The sequence below is a fragment of the Polypterus senegalus genome, chromosome 12 (assembly GCF_016835505.1).
Source record: "Polypterus senegalus isolate Bchr_013 chromosome 12, ASM1683550v1, whole genome shotgun sequence".
Classification (NCBI taxonomy): domain Eukaryota; kingdom Metazoa; phylum Chordata; class Cladistia; order Polypteriformes; family Polypteridae; genus Polypterus; species Polypterus senegalus.
The window spans coordinates 104,711,404-104,734,847 of record NC_053165.1 but is presented as its reverse complement, the minus strand read 5'-3'; the positions used below and the strand labels follow the sequence as shown (position 1 = coordinate 104,734,847).

At 34.8% G+C, this 23,444-nt stretch overlaps 1 protein-coding gene across 3 annotated transcripts in view; it reads right to left on the bottom strand.

Annotated features, from left to right (window-relative positions):
- Nucleotides 1–1,885: 1,885 nt before the first annotated feature.
- The window catches only part of blm (BLM RecQ like helicase), a 39,641-nt gene continuing 18,082 nt past the window's right edge, over nucleotides 1,886–23,444 (bottom strand). For 2 of the 3 annotated variants that reach the window (XM_039773103.1, XM_039773104.1), the window contains exons 12-22: nucleotides 22,706–22,854; nucleotides 19,810–19,916; nucleotides 18,306–18,466; nucleotides 17,768–17,963; nucleotides 13,433–13,623; nucleotides 13,010–13,154; nucleotides 12,617–12,816; nucleotides 11,560–11,755; nucleotides 11,199–11,321; nucleotides 7,659–7,857; nucleotides 1,886–2,692 (exon numbers count right to left, since the gene is read on the bottom strand). In XM_039773103.1, coding sequence (XP_039629037.1) covers nucleotides 2,500–2,692; nucleotides 7,659–7,857; nucleotides 11,199–11,321; nucleotides 11,560–11,755; nucleotides 12,617–12,816; nucleotides 13,010–13,154; nucleotides 13,433–13,623; nucleotides 17,768–17,963; nucleotides 18,306–18,466; nucleotides 19,810–19,916; nucleotides 22,706–22,854 — 1,860 coding nt within the window. In that variant the 3' untranslated portion in view covers nucleotides 1,886–2,499. The remainder of the gene's footprint in view (nucleotides 2,693–7,658; nucleotides 7,858–11,198; nucleotides 11,322–11,559; nucleotides 11,756–12,616; nucleotides 12,817–13,009; nucleotides 13,155–13,432; nucleotides 13,624–17,767; nucleotides 17,964–18,305; nucleotides 18,467–19,809; nucleotides 19,917–22,705; nucleotides 22,855–23,444) is intronic. The other variant, XM_039773105.1, reaches the window with a different exon arrangement.

Genomic DNA, 23,444 nt, shown 5'->3' with positions numbered 1-23,444 from the left:
GCATTAATACATTTGGATATTTTTTCCTCGTGTATGGTAAACGTAATAAAACATATTTAAACTAGCAAACGTAAAACTGTTATATTAAACGCCATATTTATCGTATATAGCCAGAAACGAAACAGGACCATAGGTTTTCGGGGTCTCCTGATAGACACAGCTTTTTGGTACAGTTAGGGTAACGAATTAGGGTGATGTGACAGGAAACTTAAGTGGCATCTTATAACATCCACCACCATGTACCCTTTTTCTATACTGCGTCTTACAACCTACTCTAACATACTTTCGCTACACCCCCTAAGAACGCAACACCTTTACTCTTCCCATAGTTCCTTTTTAGCTATTTACATAAACTTCTGATCACACACGATACCTGCAGATTATCTGTGACGAGACGCCGCCTACGGGGCTTTTCAGTTCAACATGTCTAGCGCGGTGAGAATGACTGTTGCTTTATACCCCTGGAATATGGCAGGCCGTTTTACCATTTAATCAATTTTCCTTGATATTAGCACTTACAACGCTGTTATCGTCGGTTTTAAATTTGAAATCGAGCTTTTGAAGTTTGATATCAAGTTTTTCGGTGCTTTTGAAACTTAATGAGAGTTTAAAATGCATGTATATTAGGATTTAAGCTATCATATCAAATTTCAAAAGCTATCAAATTTTAAAAGCGTGATATCAAATTTCTATGCGCTGATATAAAATTTAAAACTCATGATACAATCAAGTTCAGTAACTGTGACACTGTCCATCAATTCATTCTATCCTTTTTTCTCCAAAGTTGGGCATAACAAGTACCCAATAGAAGTGGATGTCAATCACATTTTACTGGCACAACAACTAAAACAGATGTGTATCCTCCCCTCTACCCACAAAACCCAGATTCTATAGGAGTTCATAAAGAAATAAATACTTCCAATAAGTTCTCAAACCTCCTTAACCCAAATTCAGGGGCATGGTGGCTGAAGAATTTCTTGGGAACATTGGGCACAAGGCAGGAATCAACTCTGGTATGGGCACTGGTACACAAAACAGCTGAGAGCAGTCACACCCACGAGACCAGTTTAGAGTTGCCAATTAACTTTTCTTTGGAGTGTGCAAGGACAACTGTATTATCCAGCAGAAGGAAGACACAATGATCAATTTAAATGTGTTTAATGGTAGCTTATTTTTAAGATCACATATTTATGTACTGTAAATGACCAGAATTTTACCTGGGTGTTTTTCTGGAATTCTCCCGACTCAAGTTATTGGATAGTTATACACCTAATTTTGTGTAATCTCCTTAATTTAGCTGATTTTCAAAGACTCTTTTATTTAAATCATTTATGTAAATGCAAAGTATCAAGTATTCCAAATAATTCTGAAAGTAAAATCCTCAGAATAACTGGATTTCTGTAATTAGCAGTAGTCTAAGTTAACAAACGTAGGACACCTATGTCTTATTTTTGATCTGCAGCAGTTTATTAATATAGTAAATAACGGCACATAGGACAATCCTAAGTTCATTCTCTTTTTGCCCTTCATATTGTATTATATAGTATTTAATTTCACATCAACTATTTTGAAGAATATTTCTGGCAAGTTTATGTTGATATGCCTTTCACCTTTTATTTACTAACTGGTACTAATTCTATATTACCTTTCGGCTTATAAAATCATTCATACAGCTGATATTTTTCTTCTTTTCAATATGCACTGTAAGTGAAAATGTAATTAACTATTAAGGGAATTAATTATCAGTATTTCACATTCTATTAACAAGAGCAGAAACTAACATTTATAACAAATAAAAAGTAGTTTTATTATACAAGTATATTAAAATACAAAAACTAAATTTACAGATTCTGAAAACAGAATAAATATATAATATACATTTTGCTTTTCCCCACATTGAAATATTGTAAAACATATCTCAATGCATCACTCAAAATATGTCAACATTTAAAATGAAAACAACTTTCATGTCAAAAAGAAGCTATTTCCTGTTTTATGTTAGTTTTATGCCAAATTATAAGGAAACCAAACATGTTTTGAGCTCTATGATCCATCCTCAGTTAAGATAGTACACCTTTAAAATGTTTTCTATGCATGTGCCCAAAAGCAGCTTTACTGGTCTGTGTCTTCTGGAGGGCTTCCAATACCATACTGCATCCATCACTCATGATAAGCTGTAAAAAGAAAATACCACTAAATATAACTGTCCATAGTACACTAAGAAAAAAAAGTTTTGCAATTATCAAAAAACAAAACAAAAAAAACACACACACACACAAACAAGATATGACTGAAACAGAAGTACTTGGTATTGGTGCATATATTTGTTTGCACACAAGACAAAAAATATTTACACATCAAATCAACTAATTTACAGTCCAACTTTACATGACATTTACAATAAAATTTATATTAATGATTTATCATTAATATTTATTAATGTTTATCTGATATTGCACAGTGGATAAGAATCTACATATTATTGTATAGTTCTGCTGTTTAAACAAATGAATAGGATGGAGTTAGAAATGCTCTCTGGTTCTTCTGTGGTTTGGGTGGAGCCATGAAGCCAGGCTTTTTGGTGGCTGACACCCCTGAAGAAAAGCTGAAGCCCTGTGAGGAACGTGATCTTGCTTTAAATCCTGCCTTTGAATTGCTGTATGATGTCTTTGAGTAACTGCTGCTGTAACCACTGCAAAAGAAATGAATAACAAACACAGTCAATGTTTTTAGGTAGTCTCATCAGAAAACCATACCACTTTTTATTTCAATATATTGTTTATATTAATGTACAGGTGCTGGTCATAAAATTAGAATATCATGACAAAGTTGATTTATTTCAGTAATTCCATTCAAAAAGTGAAACTTGTATATTAGATTCATTCATTACACACAGACTGATGTATTTCAAATGTTTATTTCTTTTAATTTTGATGATTATAACTGACAACTAATGAAAGTCCCAAATTCAGTATTTCGGAAAATTAGAATATAAATTAAGACCAATGGGAAAAAAAGGGCTTTTAGAAATGTTGGCCAACTGAAAGGTATGAACATGAAAAGTATGAGCATGTACAGCACTCAATATTTAGTTGGGGCTCCTTTGGCCTGGATTACTGCAGCAATGCGGCGTGGCATGGAGTTGATCAGTCTGTGGCACTGCTCAGGTGTTATGAGAGCCCATGTTGCTCTGATAGTGGCCTTCAGCTCTTCTGAATTGTTGGATCTGGCGTATTGCATCTTCCTCTTCACAATACCCCATAGATTTTCTATGGGGTTAAGGTCAGCGAGTTTGCTGGCCAATCAAGAACAGGGATACCATGGTCCTTAAACCAGGTACTGGTAGCTTTGGCACTGTGTGCAGGTGCCAGGTCCTGTTGGAAAATGAAATCTGCATCTCCATAAAGTTCATCAGCAGCAGGAAGCATGAAGTGCTCTAAAACTTCCTGGTATACTGCTGCGTTGACCTTGGACCTCAGAAAACACAATGGACCAACGCCAGCAGATGACATGGCACCCCAAACCATCATGGAAACTTTACACTGGACCTCGAGCAACGTGGATTTGTGCCTCTCCTCTCCTCCTCCAGAGTCTGGGACCTTGATTTCCAAAGGGAATGCAAAATTTACTTTCATCAGAGAACATAACTTTGGACCACTCAGCAGCAGTCCAGTCCTGTTTGTCTTTAGCTCAGGCGAGGCGCTTCTGATGCTGTCTCTTGTTCAAGAGTGGCTTGACACAAGGAATGCAACAGATGAAACCCATGTCTTGCATACGTCTGTGCGTGGTGGTTCTTGAAGCACTGACTCCAGCTGCAGTCCACTCTTTGTGAATCTCCCCCACAGTTTTGAATGGGTTTTGTTTCACAATCCTCTCCAGGGTGTGGTTATCCCTATTGCTTGTACACATTTTTCTACCACATCTTGTCCTTCCCTTCGCCTCTCTATTAATGTGCTTGGACGCAGAGCTCTCTGAACAGCCAGCCTCTTTAGCAATGACCTTTTGCGTCTTGCCCTCCTTGTGCAAGGTGTCAATGGTTGTCTTTTGGACAACTGTCAAGTCAGCAGTCTTCCCCATGATTGTGTAGCCTACAGAACTCGACTGAGAGACCATTTAAAGGCTTTTGCAGGTGTTTTGAGTTAATTAGCTGATTAGAGTGTGGCACCAGGTGTCTTCAATATTGAACCTTTTCACAATATTCTAATTTTCCGAAATACTGAATTTGGGACTTTCATTAGTTGTCAGTTATAATCATCAAAATTAAAAGAAATAAACATTTGAAATACATCAGTCTGTGTGTAATGAATGAATCTAATATACAAGTTTCACTTTTTGAATAGAATTACTGAAATAAATCAACTTTGTCATGATATTCTAATTTTATGACCAGCACCTGTATACAAGTGAAACATGTGGATATCCAAACCTTAATAGGTAAATATTTTGTGGACTAAGTGTTTGAAGTTAATTCATTAACATCCTAGTGGTAGACATTTATATATATCCTTACTATCAAAAAACATAACAGAGTAACTTTGATAATCTTTCATATGTATATAAAATAGAATGTACCTTTCCTCTACAATCCCAAGCTATTTTCAATGATCTGGACCACATTTTTTCTAGGACAATACAGATAAGATAGGCTACTGTGAAACCTGGACACAAGACCCCTCACCCTGATTTTACAGATGAGATCACACAAATATCAGATGGGAAGGTAGATCAGTAGTAGTAAAGCAGTTTGGCATATTGACAAGTCCATTTCACTGTTGATAATGCCCTAAAAAGAGCTGCACAACATCCAAACACAATATGCACTGCCTTCTTTCTTTGGTCCCAACAAGCTCCATTTGCGAGAACATTTTTGTATCCACAAGTTTCAAAGTATTACACCTGGACTACATCAAGAAAAATGATCTACAAAAGGAAACAAGGTTGCCGGGGTTCCAGGATATGATGCCCATGCAACGGATATCTTCAGAAATGTGTGAATACAATTCATTCAAACAATTCCAACCACTAATACCTAAAGAATGTTACTTCACATAGTCTGTGGACCAACTTCCTTTACAGCTCAGAAAACCATCAACGGAAAAGTTTGTTAAACATATAGGGAAGTGTGCCAAAATAACGGTTTACTTGAAAATGATACACATTGGGAAGCTACTTTGTTGGAAGTATCTCTTACATGTTTTCCACTTCAATTAAGAAGTCTTTTCACAATTATAGCAACTACTCTTGCTCCATCAAATGCAAAAAGTCTTTGAGACAAATAAATCCTGCGTGAGGATACTGTTAGAGAAGCAAGGAGAGCTAATCCTGGAATAGAGCTAATTTTTTTCCCCCAAGATATTTAATCAAGTTCTCATACTGCTTGAAGATAAATGTATGTCCATAAATGGTAAAACTCTTCTTCATCTTGGTTTACAAGCACCAATGCAAAGAAGAACCGAGGTATACTTGATGGGTACATTTTGTGATGAGAAAAAAAAAAAAAAAACTATTTTAGTTGATGAGTAAAGATTGGCCTATAACTCTACTATGGACCTCATCACTAATGGAAATGGTGATTTTTTTTCCTTGATGCACCAGGAGGGCTAGGAATAACTTGCTTCTTGCTAAACTTAGAAAGCAAAGAATCTGGTCTTGCAATTGCATCATCCATATTACACTGATTACACTCAGCTCTAAAACTATCCTCCTTAAATCTTTCAAATTGCAATGTGTAACATTAGTAAGGTCTCTGGTCAAGCTCAAGTATTAAAAGTATGAAAAGTCATTGTCTGGTGCATAAAAGAACTCTTGAAGCACATGATCAAGCTCTACAAGATATAAGAGGAAACACTCAGTTATTGGGAGAAGCTGTTGTAGTTCTGGCAGGTAACATACACCAAACATTACAAGTTATTCTACGATCGACACCTGTGGACAAACGTACTGCTTGCCTTAAAGAATTGTATCTTTGGCGACACTTTCAGAAAATGACACCGACAACTAATATGCAAGTTCACTTACAGGGAGATATAATTGCATAGAAGTCTGCCAGCACCAAGGTACAACAGCAAATCTTCTACTGATTCTACAACTAATCTAACTTCTTTTCAATCACATTTTTACAAAGTAGTGCCCCCAATTCAGCAAACTGTGAACAATGTTTTCCCAAACATTTGTAATAACTTTAAAAAGCATAAAACGGCTTTGTGAACAAGCAATTCTGGCACCTATAGTAATATCAGTACTCAAACACAAGATAAGCTTTATGGCATTACACAGGTTAATTTTGTAAACAGGACTGCTGATAATGCTATTGCACAATTTTGACCCACCAAAATTATGGCATGGAACAAGGCTAAGTGTGAAAAAACCCATGCCAAACATGACAGAAGCAAAAAGTTTAACTGGCAGTGGTATAGGAGAAGACGCGTTCTTTCCAAACATTTCTGTGATACCATTTGATTTTAAGTGACTGTAATATCCAGTGAGACTTGCATTTTCCATAACTATAAATAGGGCTCAAGGACAAGACAGTCAGGGTAGCAGGCATTAACTGAAAAGTCCATGCTTTTCCCATGGTCAGGTATTTGTTGCTTGCTTCAGTGTGGGCATGCAAAAACATTTATACATTTACACACTGGAGGGGAAAACCAAGAATATTGTATATTGTAAAGTATTAGATTAAACCATATTGCAATAATCCATGTATGTACTTAGTATAGAAGAACAAAGTGATACACCATATGGATCTGTAAATTAAATATCACTGAATTAATCATCACTGGTCAGATATCAAAAATTAGACTTTACCTTGACACTGTCCAAATGTGACAGGAAAAATGTCTCCCCAAAAGGTAACTTTAATGATCACATATACATATGATTGCTCTATTGCATCTACCAGTTGCAAACATAAAATAACTAATATTATCTTTCACCTGTGCTCAGTTCTGCAGTTTGAATCCAAATGTAGGAAAAAAGGTGCAACTAGCGACCAACTACATTTTTGAGGAAAAATATCAAAAATATGCAGGAATTTATAAGACTGAATTTTAAAGCATTCTAGAAGCATTCTCTCTGAACATGCTGTGATGTTTTCTTTTGCAAAGAGGGATTGATGGTGTTGACCCAGTTTGATCCTCCATGATGTTACAATATAGTTTATGTTGCCATTCCTTTAACGATTTCAAATTCTTCATCAAAATTTTACATACCATGTGTTGCTGTTCCACCCTACTTTCACACCATGTCATCAAAAGAGGTAGCAAAGGTGGACAGCTTTGCATTTATTATATTGTGCTGTATTATCGAAGAAAAATAAAATAACGCTTTCTTTCCAAGTGTTCTAGGTTTAGTTACAGTGAACTTGTGAGAAAAAAAACAAAAGCAAAGTGACAGAAAAAAAGTTCACTGCGTCTCAACCAATGACTGGATTCTGTCATTGCCAAATTCAGGTATCCAAAGAAAATCAACTCTCAACGCGGTTGAAAAGCTACATGTTCTGTTTTAGAATGTAAAAACTTTACAATTTCTCTTATATCCAAGCTTTTATGAAAATAATCCATTTTAAGAAGAAAATAAACTCTTGTAAATAAAGAATGGCGTCTATTTGTACCTGCAGCAATACATACAGAAAAAGAAAAACAGAAGTCAGACCGTACCTGTTTGATGCACTCTGTTGGCTGCTGCCTCCTTTTCTCTTTTTAGACTTTCTGAAATAGGGTGCTGCCTTTCGTTTTCCTCTGTACTCATTTTTTTTGTTAAAGTAACTTGATGCACATCCATCGTCAGTCATGGTATATTCTCTATTGGTATCAATCCAGGTGCTAGAAGCATCTGGTGTTGTTGATTGATCCTCTGCTGTAAAAGTATTGCAACAAATGACTATTTAAACCAACCAGAAACATTGTTGTTTTAATGTTAAGAAAACTGCACAAATATTAACATACACCAAATTATTCAACATTCAAAAATGGTTGGGTTAAGAAATATATTTTGACCCTACTGACTTATCAAGATAAAATAGTTTTTAATATGTTTTTAATCACATGAAAGGGATACCTTTAGTGCAATACAAAATATGAAAAACTTCAAAAGTAAACCTTTGTCTCATTTCTACTACTAAAAGAAGTAAATAACCCAAAACCTTTGTTATCCATTTTATTCAATTAAAGCATATCAAGCAGAATGATATTCACACTAGTGATGATGTCAGGTGGAAATGGACGAAAGGAATGCAATGCAGATAACTGGTTCTCAGCGTGTAGTATAAGTATCCCAAGACTCCTGCTGAAAATCCTAGATGTACGTGTATATGTAAAATAATTTGTAATGGTCACCTTTATAAAAGTTCATCAATAGTCCTAATTAGCAGCATGTTCTAATTCTAATTTGAAGTAATTTCAAATGCCAATTCTCTAACTGAAAGACAGAATTATGTAAATAATTGTAATTTAATGAACTAAAACATAAGAAGCACATTGGTAGTGTTTACTGTAAAATGTTCTATATTAAAATAAGTGTTTTTTCCATGTGCTGTTTACAACTACTATCACAAACGTAACTGGATTTCCAGTTTTTATTGTGGTAAAATTCAAGTAAATGCTATATGAGTGTAAAAACAGATTTCATATGGACAATGTTACCAATCCTTCCCCCACTTCCAGATACTGTCCTCCAATAAACATGCTCTCACATCATATGAACAGTGAATACTTAAAAAAATTAAAATGCATTTACTGCAACTAATGAATAGCCTACATACAGTAAATCTATTTTACCATTAAGACATTACAGTATATTATAGCATAAATTGCATTTTACATTTAGAATCCCAACAACATTCATACTCACTGGGACATAAAAGGTTAAATAGAGAAGGGAATATTAGAAAAGTATGCATTACTTTTATAGACTCATTCTATCAAATCACTGTAACCATGAAGAATTAAAACCAGGTGGCTGGTCTCCCTTTATTACTTCATTGTTGGCATCTGAATGTGTGAGACTTGGATAACAAACCACCATGACAAATATGAGTTAAATTCATTTTTATTCATCTAAAAATCAAATCACATAAGTTAGCTGATATTAAAAATAAGGGTTCTTAATTCAAACACCTCCCTTAGTATCTACCATCTGGATATAAAACAGAAATGTTATAATGTGTATAATTGGGTCAGAGTGCAAATTGTAACAGGCTTTTTTTTCCCTCACATAACACTACAATACACTTCGGCTCATTTTAAAAAATGTAGAATAGTTTTAATTTTGTTAGTTAAACATCAACCTTTTGGCTTCAAATGTTGCACTAGTGTAAAATGATTTGGTATTGCTCCATTATATAGCTTATGTCATTTTTAAATTTACAACAGCTCAGAATTTTAGGAAGCATGAAAACTGTAGTAAAATAAACTAATATAATATGTGCTCTATTTTTGTACTGGGCAAGTAAATAGTCACTGATGCAACTAAAGCATTTTTGCTTCTCTTTCATGGCCACAAGGTGGCATTAATGTCATATCTTTTGACTTAGAATCACTTATACAGTGCACTTACACTGTTACCCCATATATTGCTAAAAGTAATTTATTAAAAGAGACCCTCAGGGTGCTCCGGTTTTCTCCCACAGTCCAAAGACATGCAGGTTAGGTGCATTGGCAATCCTAAATTGTCCCTAGTGTGTGCTTGGTGTGTGGGTGTGCCCTGCCCAGGATTTGTTCCTGCCTTGCGCCCTATGTTGGCTGGGATTGGCTCCAGCAAACCCCCATGACCCTGTGTTAGGATAAAGCAGGTTAGATAATAATTACTGACAATTCAATATCAATTCTTATGGTCTCAATATAGATCTTGTATATCTATATCCTGCTTAATTACTATATGTAAATTTTTGCTTATCTTTATTTTTGCCGTCCGATCAAATAGATTGCGCTAATGCGCCTTTTAAGGCTTTCTCAGCACTGAAATCATATGTGTGCACAGCTGAACATCCAGGGCAGCAGATTTCTATGTGACAATTACACATTAAAAACAAATTGCTACCTGTGGCGGATGTGTTGCAGACAAGCGCACTGCGTGCCAGTCACTCTGGTAGCCACCTCGCCGTCTATATGCAGAGTTGCTGATAGGACTCACTGTTTGTGTGTTGGCAAGTTCAATAAACATTGCTTCTCTATAAGCTGTGGTGGAAAAAGTTTGCAATGTGCCTCACCCAGCAAAGAAGGCGAGCAATTGTTTGAAATTTCAGAGCAGCATGTGATACAAAAGTGAGCGTGTGCTCAAAACAGCAATCTTGAAGTAGTTCCATAATAGCAGAGTTTTCAGTCATGATGGCCGGTTCTTTATCTTTTTATGTTTCTTTCATTCAATGCCACTGTTAAGCATCAGCTCTAGGTTCTTGTTTTAAAATGTTTGCTTTTTGTCTGAAGACTGCGAGGACACATTTTTCAGATTGATTAACATGACTGCTACAAGTGAGCAACAAAAGAATTATAGAAAGACACGAGTCTTCCTGCTATCTAATTTCAACTAATTCAAGAGTATTTTAACTGTCAAATAGGTATTAAATTTGGTGAACAGTTTAAAAGGGTATTTACATGGAGATTCATAACACAGGTTTATTGAAAAACATTTATTTAAGAAGCAAAATTTATTTATAATATTATTTGCAAGATGATAAGAGACATTTTATAATGTATATACCACTGCATTGCATTAAAAGAAGGAGCTGCCCCATAATATGTGTGGACTTTGATGTGAGAATACATATGTTAGATAAATTATGGTGAATTTTGAAAGAGTGCAGTGCTGTGAAAAACATGTTCTTTGTATTATATTTAAATAATAACAAAATTATATTTTTTTCCACATCTTCCAAATACTGATGTTAACTGGTTATTACTAATCAAGTATTTCTTCTTAAATGTCATTCCATGCTTATGTATATCTTATGATGTCACTATGTAGGCACACCCTTTAAATAAAGTGTTACTGAAATTTGACACATTATATTCATGTTCTCTATACATGGTTAAACAATTTCTAAGAAAGCTACAACTTCAAATATATCAGTGCATGCTAATTTAGTAAAGACAAAATCGATATTTGAATTGAATTGGGGCATTTTGAATTAGAATCTAATGGGACATCAGTGCAGATACCAAGCCCTAGTTGATAGACAGAAAATAGAAGCAGCAGTTTACCTGGCAGTTGCCATTCAGAATACTTCTGCAAGACATCAATAAGCTCAGCTCCATACTTTTCCAACTTATCTTCAGTTACACCATCTATCTGAAGAAGAACTTCTGGATCGGAAGATAGGGTTTCTGCAAAAGTAATAATGTGTTGATTTTACCCAGAATATAAAATTATATTCATTTAAAACTGACCAATTATTCTTTTAAGTCTCAAAAAAAGACATACTCACAAGATGAGTTCACTGCACAGCATGAATGAAGCTTCAGTCGTGCAAATGCACAAAAGAACTTTCCTTTATGAGGACACTAAGAATGTCTCACTGTATTAATTATTTGAATTCTGTTTTCTTATTATCAAGCAATTTACCAGCAATCTTTTTGATAGTTGCAGTGGAGAAGATGTTGTAGTAATGAACACCAAATACTTTTCCCAGTTTCTTGCAAAGATCAGTGAGCTCTTGAAGGCATTTCTGGACCATTTCTTCCCTTCCGGAAACCTCTTTAGTGACAGATGCCTTCTGCTTTCTAATGCTGCTCACACTTTCAGTGTCATAAAATTCTACCTGCATAGACAGAAGAAATGCATCAGGAATCTAAGACTGTACAGTTTTCATATTTGCATATAAAGCAGTCTTATCTAAAGTATGCAAAAATCAAAAAACATGAAGCATCTTTGTGACAATATTCACAATTTAATCTTCTTGGCACTTCACCCCAGACTTTATATTAAACTAAAACTGTAAAATAAGTAAAAGGAAAACAAAACAGCTTGGATACAATGCTAAAACAAACCATGGTCCTACTTCCTAACTAGCTTGTTCCAGTAAAAAGTTGTGGAGGGTCAGAACCTAATGAGGTGGCATCATGCATAAAGCAACAACCAAGCCTGGGCAAAGTGCCAGTCCATCACAAAATTTTATTGTTGATGTTCACATTCTGCTTTATTAAAGAAACAGCATTCTTAGCTTGTAAAACAAGCTATAAAATTCTCAAACTGCATTTTTGTTGCCGTTTTTTCTCCAGCTTACAGCTCATTTTCATGACATTTATTTTTATTCCGCATGAAAAAGCAATTATGAAGGAGAGCTTTACTAAGGAACAAAACTAATTTCTAAATAATATTTAGAATATTCTAAGTTATATTCTTTTACAGAAAAGTTATATTTTTAAAACAATTGAAATAACAGACCAACTAACAGATCAGCAAACAGTTGTTAGCTGCAGTCCATGTGCAACATTCAGACTGGCAGGCTGTTCCTCCATCACCTTTTACACTCACTTATGACAGAGAAGCATGGGCATTTCAAACTAATGTGTTCTTTTGGTCAGTAATAATTGAGAAAGAGTCTGACTTGGCATACGACCACATCAGTAACAGCAATTCAATGTGTTGTAATGCTTTCTTGTTTCTTTAGCTATAATACCTGTGAAAACCCATTTAGTACAGCCATTGCTTTCTCTCCTGAAGTCACATAAGCCACAGCCTGGTCATTGACTGTGAAGTACAGGTCCTCCTGAAGAATTTTATCTAATACCAACTTGCGCAACAGTCTTTCAGCATTATGTCTAGAATATGCAGCTCCTTTGCCAAACAGGCCATTCTGAATTCGAGCTGTTTTAGTACCTGTAAAAGGAACAAAAAAGGCCTTAACAAAAAGCAAACATCAACCAAGTAACACTTTGCTTTGAAAATACACTCCATTGGTCAAAAAGGGTGCTGGTAATTTAAGTTGAAAGCAAAACGTATACCATTTCTTTAACTCTGCAATCACATATTAAAACATGAAAAATTAACCATGTGGTAAGAAAAACCATACCCAAGAAAATATCCACCAACATTTTCAGAGTTAGCTTGCTACCCGGCTGTGCTCTGAAGCTTTTTCCTCCACCTCTCCGACAGTTTTCCTGAACAAATCTGACTATTTGCTTAACTTCCTCGGTTACATTCCTGGTTTTGTATTGCTGGAAGCAACAAAGAAACACTTTGAGGAAAATAGTAAATCATAATGCTGAAGTATTTTGCACAGGGAGCAAATATTTATGACGCTTACATCAGGTTAAATGTCCTTATGTGATTCACTAGAAATCTCAAATATAATTGTATAAATGTTTTAGACTACTGCAAGGTTGTATAATGGATAAAAAAATACAAATAATTACTCTCAAATTACTACTCATCCATATAAATTAGTTTTGTGCCAACACTAAGTGAACACTAAGTAAAAATAAGAGGGTGTTACTTTTGATCTGCTGCAGTTGTCACAGATAACTTCAGGATGCTCTCTGCAGAAACTCGGATTGAAGTCATTTTCACCAAAATAAGCCAGAAGCTGAGACCTACGGCACTCCACTAAATTCTCACAGAAATGCACCATGCTGTAAAGGTTGTTGTAGTGGGTCTGCTTTGTATCCTTGTTTCCATCCTTTTCCACTGATAAAAGAATAAAATAATCCACCAAACACAAATTACAACACTCAATTCAGCAATTGCCAACATTAATGAAAATTGCCAACACTGAACCTCTATCCATTTTCTAAACCAACTTACCTCAATTTATTGCGGTGGGAAAAATTCAGTCATATGAAAAAGTACATCCTCTTTCAATTCTAAGATTTTACATAAAAAATCATCTGGTCCTTAGCAAGTCTTAAAATTAGGTAAATACAACCTCAGATGAACAGCACAATATATTACACTATGTTATTTTTTATTTAGCAAAAACTAAGCCAAAATGCAGAAGCAGTATGTGAAAAATTAAGTACACCCTTACTGCTCCTTGCTATGTACAGCAAATTGGGTAATGAAAGCTGCCACATGGCATGGTCAAGAAATGCTCCAAAGAGTGGAACTCTGTGGGCGCAAGTCAGACATCTTTGAGGTTTAGGGATCAGTGTCATATACTGTACTCTGCTGCATCAGTACTATGTAAGGCCATGCAAACATTCACTGTTGGTACTTAACTTATTGCTAGATTCTGGCCATTTGTTTGTGGTTATAGTTCCATCTGCAACTTTTATTATTTAAAGCATGTTTGGACAGTCGTTATCACTGCTGCCTCACAGCTCAGGTCACATTGTTGGTCACAAATAATTACTTGGTCCAGCAAAGCTGGCAAATGCCTGCAGAAACACTTAAAAGGCTACTGCACCATTATAAGGTGTTTTTATAAGCATACCTTTCTTTTCTAGCCTATGCTATTTGCTTATTTCAATGGTTGGTAGCCTGATCTGCTGAAGAGTTATAGGCTAGTTTTTTGTTCCTCACATTTGAAGCAGATTTCAACAGTACTTTACTATGCAATGGTTACAGAGAATAATATTAATTCCATAGTCAGCATCTAAAGGTGAAATGGGTAAAAGGTGTAAAAAGCATAACATTAGATTAATGTTGTGCAGTATATTATTTTCAGTATTAACTTCTCCACCTTAGAGATTAAAGTGCATTTCATGAACACATTTTACACTGCCAAAGAAGATTAATCTATTTTGATGATTTAACAAGTGTAGCATTTTCATGCATTAATTCACTATGAATGCTTCCCCAAAGCCTATTTGAAACGCAGATACACAAACTAGTTAAAAACAATTTCTGTGATGCAAAATACCATACTAATTAACATTAATCTCCAATGTACTCTATGCATCACACACACTGTTTGTGCATGTCACTCACTGTCAATAATTCAGATTGATATAGGACAACATTAGCACTCTAGTTCTCCTGTCTAAAAATCTTACATTGGCTTAAAAAAAAAAAAATCTCAGAAGTTTTAGGGTCTGTCTGAAATTGATCTGTGTTTGTTCCAGGTTTAATTTTAATTGATTCAAATGTGTCAGTAAAGGATTTTCCCTACCAACTTTTGGTTACTTCATTAGAACACTCATACTGTATGTTGACATGTGTCAGATATTAAAAATATTCAACATAATTAAAAAGCACAACCAATCTGTTGCTACAGTCAGTATTAAGTTTTGAAAGATCAGGGGTTGGGGGCTGGGTGGGAAAATTGAATTTAGCTGTTATTTGCTTTGGTTTATCCTAAGGTTGAATCGATCCAACAATACTTTAGATGGAATTGGAGTGCCAAAGCTAAATTTTAGTAGGGCAGTAGCAATCATAACTATTATTATTAATATAACATATTTTGGGAGCATTTATTTGCCCTCCTCATGTGTTTTAAGGGGTAGACCTGTTAAATTCAGGGACATTTTTGCCTTTCATCAAGTTTACTACCAAAGCTGCTGTAATTGCATTTAGATTTAGTCAATCATATATCATATCATGCACAAAGGTAACATGTTTCTAACTCACAACAACTAAAGGGATTTTGATCATCCCAAAGAAAACTGAGCCATCGCTGTAAAACTTTCCTGAAGAGTTTTTGGTGGCATAGTTCATACAAAGTGATGGCTTACAATTAGTTAACTTGCATCTACAGAATCTACATTGTTTAAAGATACAGATCACAACAGGGCCACAAAGTATTTTAAAGGGCATTACATACAGGACATATTATTGAACATGGTCTTTACAATCATTAGGAGGCTGACAACATGGCAAAGTTTAGGATGTCCCTCCAAAATTGATGGCTGGGCCAGGTGAAGGTCATCAGACAGGCTATCGAGAGGCCAATGGCACTGCAGCAATTTAGAACCACACTAAGCCCCGCAAATTACAAATAATTTGCATATTTCCAACATGTCTATGATGTGTAGTAGTGTGTCAGAATGGAAACCTTAAGAACATCCAAGCTATATAAAATTTGAAAGATGACACATACATCTTCCAAAAATCAAGTTTGATAAGTAAAATGTTTTGTCCTTAATGCGAAGATCATGATTGGTACAAAGTCAACAGAGTTCATTCTCCAAAACACACACAGTAAGACATGGTGACGATTGCTTATCTTGAATATACAGCGGGCCTGCTTCTCTTCCGTGTTCGCAAGTTCATGTATACATATAATGGAGAAATTAACATTTCTGCACAAAACTGGAAGCAGTCTTTTAGAAACATATGCAATAGGCAACACATATTGAACCCAACAAAGGAGTGGTTAGAAAAGGAATATCAATATCCTGCAATGGTCCAGACAGGCCATGGGGATCAATACTATGGAAAAATGTGTGCATATACTGAAGCAACCTTCATACAATATGACTAAGTCTGAACTTTTCTGCAAAGAAAAAGTAAGATAGAATTGCACAACTCCAATATGAACTTGACAGAGATCTATACAAACAAAACTTATTACTGTAATCAAAGCATAATGAGGTTACATGAAGCATCAGTTAGAGGATATGAACATCTATGAAACTAATGCATTGAAATTTTATTTTAATTCGCCTAAAAACTTTCAATTGTTCCTCATTTAAATGCTGTTAGATACAAGATCTAATTAAGGTTGAAAAAGGTTCAACATATTTATCTGGAATTCAGCTGTAACATGAAAAAAAATTCCAGTAAGGGCACATAGATCTTTCATATTCACCTGTAGGTAAGGAGAATTTACCAGTAGTGTGTTTTTGTAACATTTTCTAACCCATTATATTGTGCTGCAATGTTTGAAGCATTACGCATTTACTTAACACAGAAAAAGATTTTCATAGCTTTTGTTTTCATGACTCATAATTGATTCAGTGATGAACTATGGCAAGAGTCATACTGGTTGACAATAAAAGTCTGATTGCAAAATGGGATCACAAGGTTCATAATAAGAGACATAAAACTAAACCCTTACAGTAACACCAGTCTTTTAGATATTTATAGTCTGTTTAAATTAGTTATGTTACAACACAGTAAGTAATATAGCAAATGCTATCACCTCTTATTATAAATTCCTTTTTATTTATAAACTAAGTTTGCATTACTGATACACTGTATTAAATAACATCCAAACAGAAAAAAAAAATACTGTTTATTGTCTAACTGTACATAGAAATTAAAAAATACAGCAATGTGCAAGCTGAACTGAAATATTCATTCATTACCGTCTCATCACTGGCATAAAAACACAGCATATTTTTTTCTGAATGATCTATATTTAGACCATTTGGGGTTAAAAGAACTGAAATAGTATCTGACATGCACTCTCAATCTTCTTACAGCAATATTCCCAGTAAAACCAGATGGGGCAATATGCAGATACAAATCTACTGCCTTATCTTATGAGGACTCATTTTGCTTAACATGTATACTCCCAGCCCACCCCCGACAACTCCTAATGTATGTGATGTCTGATACCAACCTAAAGTGGCATTTTTTTAATGAAATTAATATTTTTTTTTTAGAATTGGGCAAGAATTCATTAATGCTACTCTAAAACAAACATGCCAGGTCTGCACAAAATCCTTTCTGTTACCTTTAACTACATTAAACTGAACTATCTTGTCATATAGAATCAAGTAAAGGTTGGGGTGGAAGTTTTTTTTTTGGAACACAGTATCTGTAGGACTACTTTATTTTCAAGAAACATGTCCATATAAACTTCAAATAAATGCCTGATTCACTCATGTGTGAACTGTACACAATTGGAAGAGCAAAGAGACCTTAACATTCTTTGAAGTTAGCTTACTTTGTATAAGCCGCCTAAGTCGGAGGACATCATGATAAGAATAAAACAGGACACAGTGTGATATCTCCCCATCTCTTCCAGCTCTGCCAGATTCCTGGTAATATCCTTCTATAGATTTTGGAAGGCTTGAATGAATCACATATCTCACATCTGGTTTATCAATTCCCATTCCAAATGCTATAGTGGCACACATAACCTGGTGAACATAAAGGCAAAAAAAAATACAAATTCCTACAACAGCTATCAACAGGATTAAACTTGATTATTAACAAAAATCATTAGTTTGAGGCAGATATCCTTATTTTTATAGGCAAAGGCTACTGTGATACAGCATAAAACAAAACTACTATTGAAAAGAGACATTTGAACATCTGAATAGACATTTTTAAGTACTGTATAAAGCAAACACCAAAGAACATACAAAATAAACAGCCATCAAATTAGAGATTTTGCTGCATCCAAAGCAGTTCTAAAAAAGAAATACGGTAACACTATTTAATATGGTGGAGTCAACCTTGTAACTTGTACATTAATTTACCTGACATCCATCCTGGTTGATCCACTTCTGTTGCACATAATCCCGATCGCTGTCACCAAGGCCAGCATGATAAGATAAGGCTGCAATACCTTGTCTCTGTAAACTTTCAGCCAAACTGTCACAGTCATTTCGAGACAAACAATATATGATTCCAGAGTCTCCTGTAGAAAGTAGCAGCAATAAATATTGCATTATAAAATCACAAAACGCATATGCTACATTACAGGATTCCAAACAGCTTAGGAACCAAATGTTTCACTTCTACACTATTAACATTAACAATATTATTACAGTAACATTAACAGGCTAGATCAGCATGCACAAGAATCCATTAATACTCAATATGATACAAGTAACAGTGAAAGCACCCAGATTGTCTGACTTCTATTCATGAACACCACAAATGTTCAAAAATGTACTTTTTCACTTGGTGTATGAGGTCTTAATTTCACATGCTCAATGTTGTTTGGTATATGACATACTGAATATTGCAGCCATCCCCAAATATTCAATTTCAATTTTTGTTAAAAAAAGAATACTAATTAATCATAATCCAACTGTACTACTTACTAAGCATGTAAAACATAACAGTATCTTCTGAAAGCATTATGGAATTAATTCAATTAGTTAACCTTCACTGACTTAAGGCCACCTCATATGTGAGTTGGAGTCAGTTGCTGCATGTTCCTGTAACCACAAGTTGCGTAGTGTGATATACCCAGTAACAGTTAATCTAGTCAGCGACACACCCCAACAGGTTTGATTTTGGCTTAAGATGTAAGGGCAGGCTCTGCGTGTGTGAGAGTTGACAACCAATGAGTGCACAGCTAGAGGTACAATATATATAATGCAGGTATGGGAAATATGGAATGCAGATGTGTTGGACCTTCCATTCTATGTACCTAGACAGAATGGAAGAGCAAAAAAGGAAGCACCAAGATTGTAGCTGAACTTGCCATACTGGGAATACTTTCATAAAGCATCAGCTTTGCTAGGCAGCACATGGCTATTGGAAAAATTGGCACACTTGCAATACTTTGGAGATGTAAAACTGTACTGCGAAAGTCATTATGGAGCATTGTCATGCCTTATGAATTCTAATCTAGTATAGTCTATAATCTTATATCCTTAGGCAACAAGAGCAGTAGCTGTAGTCATCAAGTTTGAAATCCACTTCAACCAAAAGTCACTTAATGTGCCACTGGCTTTAATGTAGTCTACAGGTATCTTTTAAAATACAAAATCAACAATTAAAAAGACAGATGTATATAAATATACACATTAAAAATACCAATATCTGTAGAACAATCCCATAAGAAAGTAATATTAAAAGGACAAGATGATATTTAAATGAAATAAGTACAACGATGATCAATTAATGTGCAGTGTGAGGTAATATTTAAGATGGTTAACACAAAGGTGTTCCCTGATGCAGATTCTAAGTGGGGAATAAGCAAGGAACACTGTAAAAAATAAAAACAACTTTTTTAGCTGAAGTACATACGTGGGTAATACTTTTTGATCCATTCGATGCACTCCTCTGCAACTTTCTTTGGTTTTTTTGGTAGTACTGTATATTTCAGATTGTGTCTGTTAAAGCTCATAGTAAACCTTAAAAAGGAGAAGTGATAATGTTACTACTGTTGCAGTTAGCTACTTGGCAGTTACTGTATATAAATGTGGCAAAATAAAGTTTTTGCAAAAATAATTAAAGACAGGTCAGATAGTCTTATAAATAAATTGCACAAATAATACAAAAAGGAAAATTAAAACAATCACCCTGCTGCCTCACTGGGTCCAACTAAACAGGAGTAAAAGTCACACCAAACTCAAAAGGATGCCATCCACTTGCTCAGCTTCAAATACTTTTAAGCATTCATTCTCTTGACTTCTGTCTCTCAGTCTCATGCAATACTGGAATCTTTTTTCTTTCTTTGCTCTGCTCTAAATTTTCCTCTTAACTCATTGAGTCCTTTGCCTTAAGTTTGCTTTAAATCCTCTTCCATATAAATAGCATTTTCAGACAATAACAATTAATGTCATGGTGCTCACTATTTGACAATATTAAGCAATGCCGGAAAAGAGATCTTTCTATTAGTATTTCAGGTAAGGAGTGGAAATGATCATTTACAATTATCAGATTTACAATATTTATAATTTGTGCAAAACAAGCTGAAATGTAGATAAAACTCTGCACACAAGACATACCTCTTCAGTTTTAAGTTAAAGTAAATTAAATCTAAAACATATCAAGGATTACTCATTAACTGTGAACAATGCCTTCTAACTCTAGTCTCACTGGGGCATATGTTATAGGAAGGTCCTAAATGATTTTTTTTTGTTTTTGAGTAAAATCATTCTTATTTATCAGACAGCATCAAATTTACAATCATCCCAATTCCTCTTACAGCAATGTTTTAATGTATCTGGGACAGAATTAGACTGTTTAAAACTAAAACTCATTGTGATTTCCTACACTAAATTTGTGGTACACAGGCAAATCTTGCTTAACTGAAAGAATCCTAATGGACATTCCGATACCTCAGTGAGAAAATACTGTTTTGAATTCTGGGCACCAAAATAGGCACGAATCCCAAAAACAGCCCTAAAATTCAAAACAGGCCTAAGCATGAAATCCAAGAGTAGGCTTGAGCCCTATACCCTCAAAATGGGAATTGCCTACACATCTCATAATGGGAGAGGACGAACCATAACCCTCTGGCTTCAAAGAAGCAAAGAAATCCAAAAAACTAACCCTTGAAAGGTTAAGTCAGAGGAAGTAATACTCACAAGACAGAACAGCAACATTCAATGATCCACTGAATACCCAGTTTCCCCAGCCACATATATATAATTAAAATGGATTCACCTGGCTTAAACTGAAGTAGCTGAGTGCTATACCTTCTTTCTCACTAACTCATGCTGTAGACACAGGCCAAGGTACTGATTTTGCCTATCCTCTCCCCTCACCTTCTTTAAACATATATACATTGTTAGATGTACTTAATCCAATGTATAGTCATGGCAGACCAAATCCAGCATCTATTGATCAACAAGGGTGAACTGCACATCATTCTGTGCGAAATTGTTGAAGTAGTAAGGCTCACTTAGTACACGCAGATCACATACAAGTCCATACAGAAATACTTTACCTTTAAGACACTAACACACAAACATAAAATCACATTTTTCATTTCTTTTTTTATGTACGGAATTGCACATTATGTGATAGGATTCATTTGTAACATAAGAGCATCAGACAAACAATCAAAATTATGAAGATTTTTTTTAGTTTGTGATTTAGCGTTTAAGATTTATTTATTTTACTTTATATTAGTTTAAAAGTATCACTAAAATACAGAAAAACTACACATCAATAAAACAGTTAAAATGAAATGCTGAGGGTTCCACTCAAGAGTCATTTTTACACATTAAGAGAAAACAAGGCTGAAAGACAATACACTACGAATTAGCTAATCAAAGGCTAAAATACTGAAAGGTTTTGAGGTTAAAACACACACTGTCAGAAAAAAATCAAAATGGGTTCAGTTAATAGCAACAATTATAGGTTTATAACTAGCTGAAAAGAACACCTACTGCCAACAGTGAGTGGTTGATGATCAGGGCTGAAAACCTTGAAGTATGCTCATGTGGCAAAAGAACAGACACACACATATTTAAAAAAAATACACACACACACACGAGTAGCTGAGTGCTGGCAGTCAGGAGGTTTTCCCAACACACATCAACAGGAGGAAAGGTAAAAAAAACAAATAAAATGCCATATTTCAATATTTAATTATTTTGATTACCAGTACATATATGGTTCACAACAAATACCTCAACTGCAGAATGTATGAGCTCTGTAAAAATGAATTCTGAAACAACAGACTCGCTCTCTTTTGAGCAGTGAGAGCAGATTAGCGATTTAGCTCAGACACCAAAATTAACAAAAGCTTTCAGTCCTTTACCAAACATGGACCACACTGCACAGATCAAGATTCTGGCTATAAACTGCAAGGATTTCATCCAATTTCCTACAAAAAGCATATGTTTGAGTAACAGGATATTAGTTTTATTAACATAAAACAAGCTTGACAGGAAATGCATCAACACTAAATTTTAGTGATGCTCTGAATTTTTGTCTACTGCAGATATTTATCCAAAAACAGAAAAAATGGCAGAGTTGCCATATGGCATTTTTGACATAAAGGTATTTCGTATTGAATCAAAGATTTTCACTTTTGTGTATTGCTACTACAATTAGTGTGAACTGCGTTTAACATACAATGAAAAAAAAAATTACTGGCTTTGACAACCTTTAGGGTTTAAAATTTAAAATAATATGCTTTACAAGTTTAAATTCATATAAGAAATGAGGAGAAAATAAATAAACTTACACAAGAGGCTTTGACATCTTTAGTTGACAAAGGATATCCTTCTGAACCCTTGGGTTGGCTGTTGCTGTGAGGGCCATTATTGGGACTCTAGGAAACTTCTCTCTCAGTTCCTTGAGTCTTTTAAAATCTGGACGGAAATCATGGCCCCACTGAAAAACATTAATTACACAGAATCTTAACACATACTCAAGAGGCAAATAATTTGCTTTCATAATCAATTATTACTTGCACTTACTAACAACAACGTAAAAATTATGTATTTAATTCAACACTTAACCAGAAAAATAACTCTTTTGATTTCCATTTTATGTTAAAGCTGAGATGGTATCTTACAGATGAAGGCCAATACATTTCTCAGTCGGTGTAAATACTTTACATGCTCCAAACTGATTAGAAACCAGCACACGTGTATTTACTATTATAAAGGGTTTCCAGGAGCAGACATAGCACCAGAGCAACATATCATAGGTTCAATTTCTGCAAAGTGTTCCCAGAATAGGTTATTTTAAAAAAAGATGGCAAATGACACTGAAGAAAGGCAGGGAATTGTTAGACATCCACTATGCTTCTGTGTTGAAACTGAACTCCTCCAGGACCTGACCACCGACTTTTAAGGAAAAGCCTTTAACAGGAAGTAGAAACAAACATTCCCAAGCTCAGCTACTTGCAATGCTCAAGATCATGTTCATTTCATATTTTAAAACCATACATTGTTTTTTTAATTTCTGGGATGATGAGC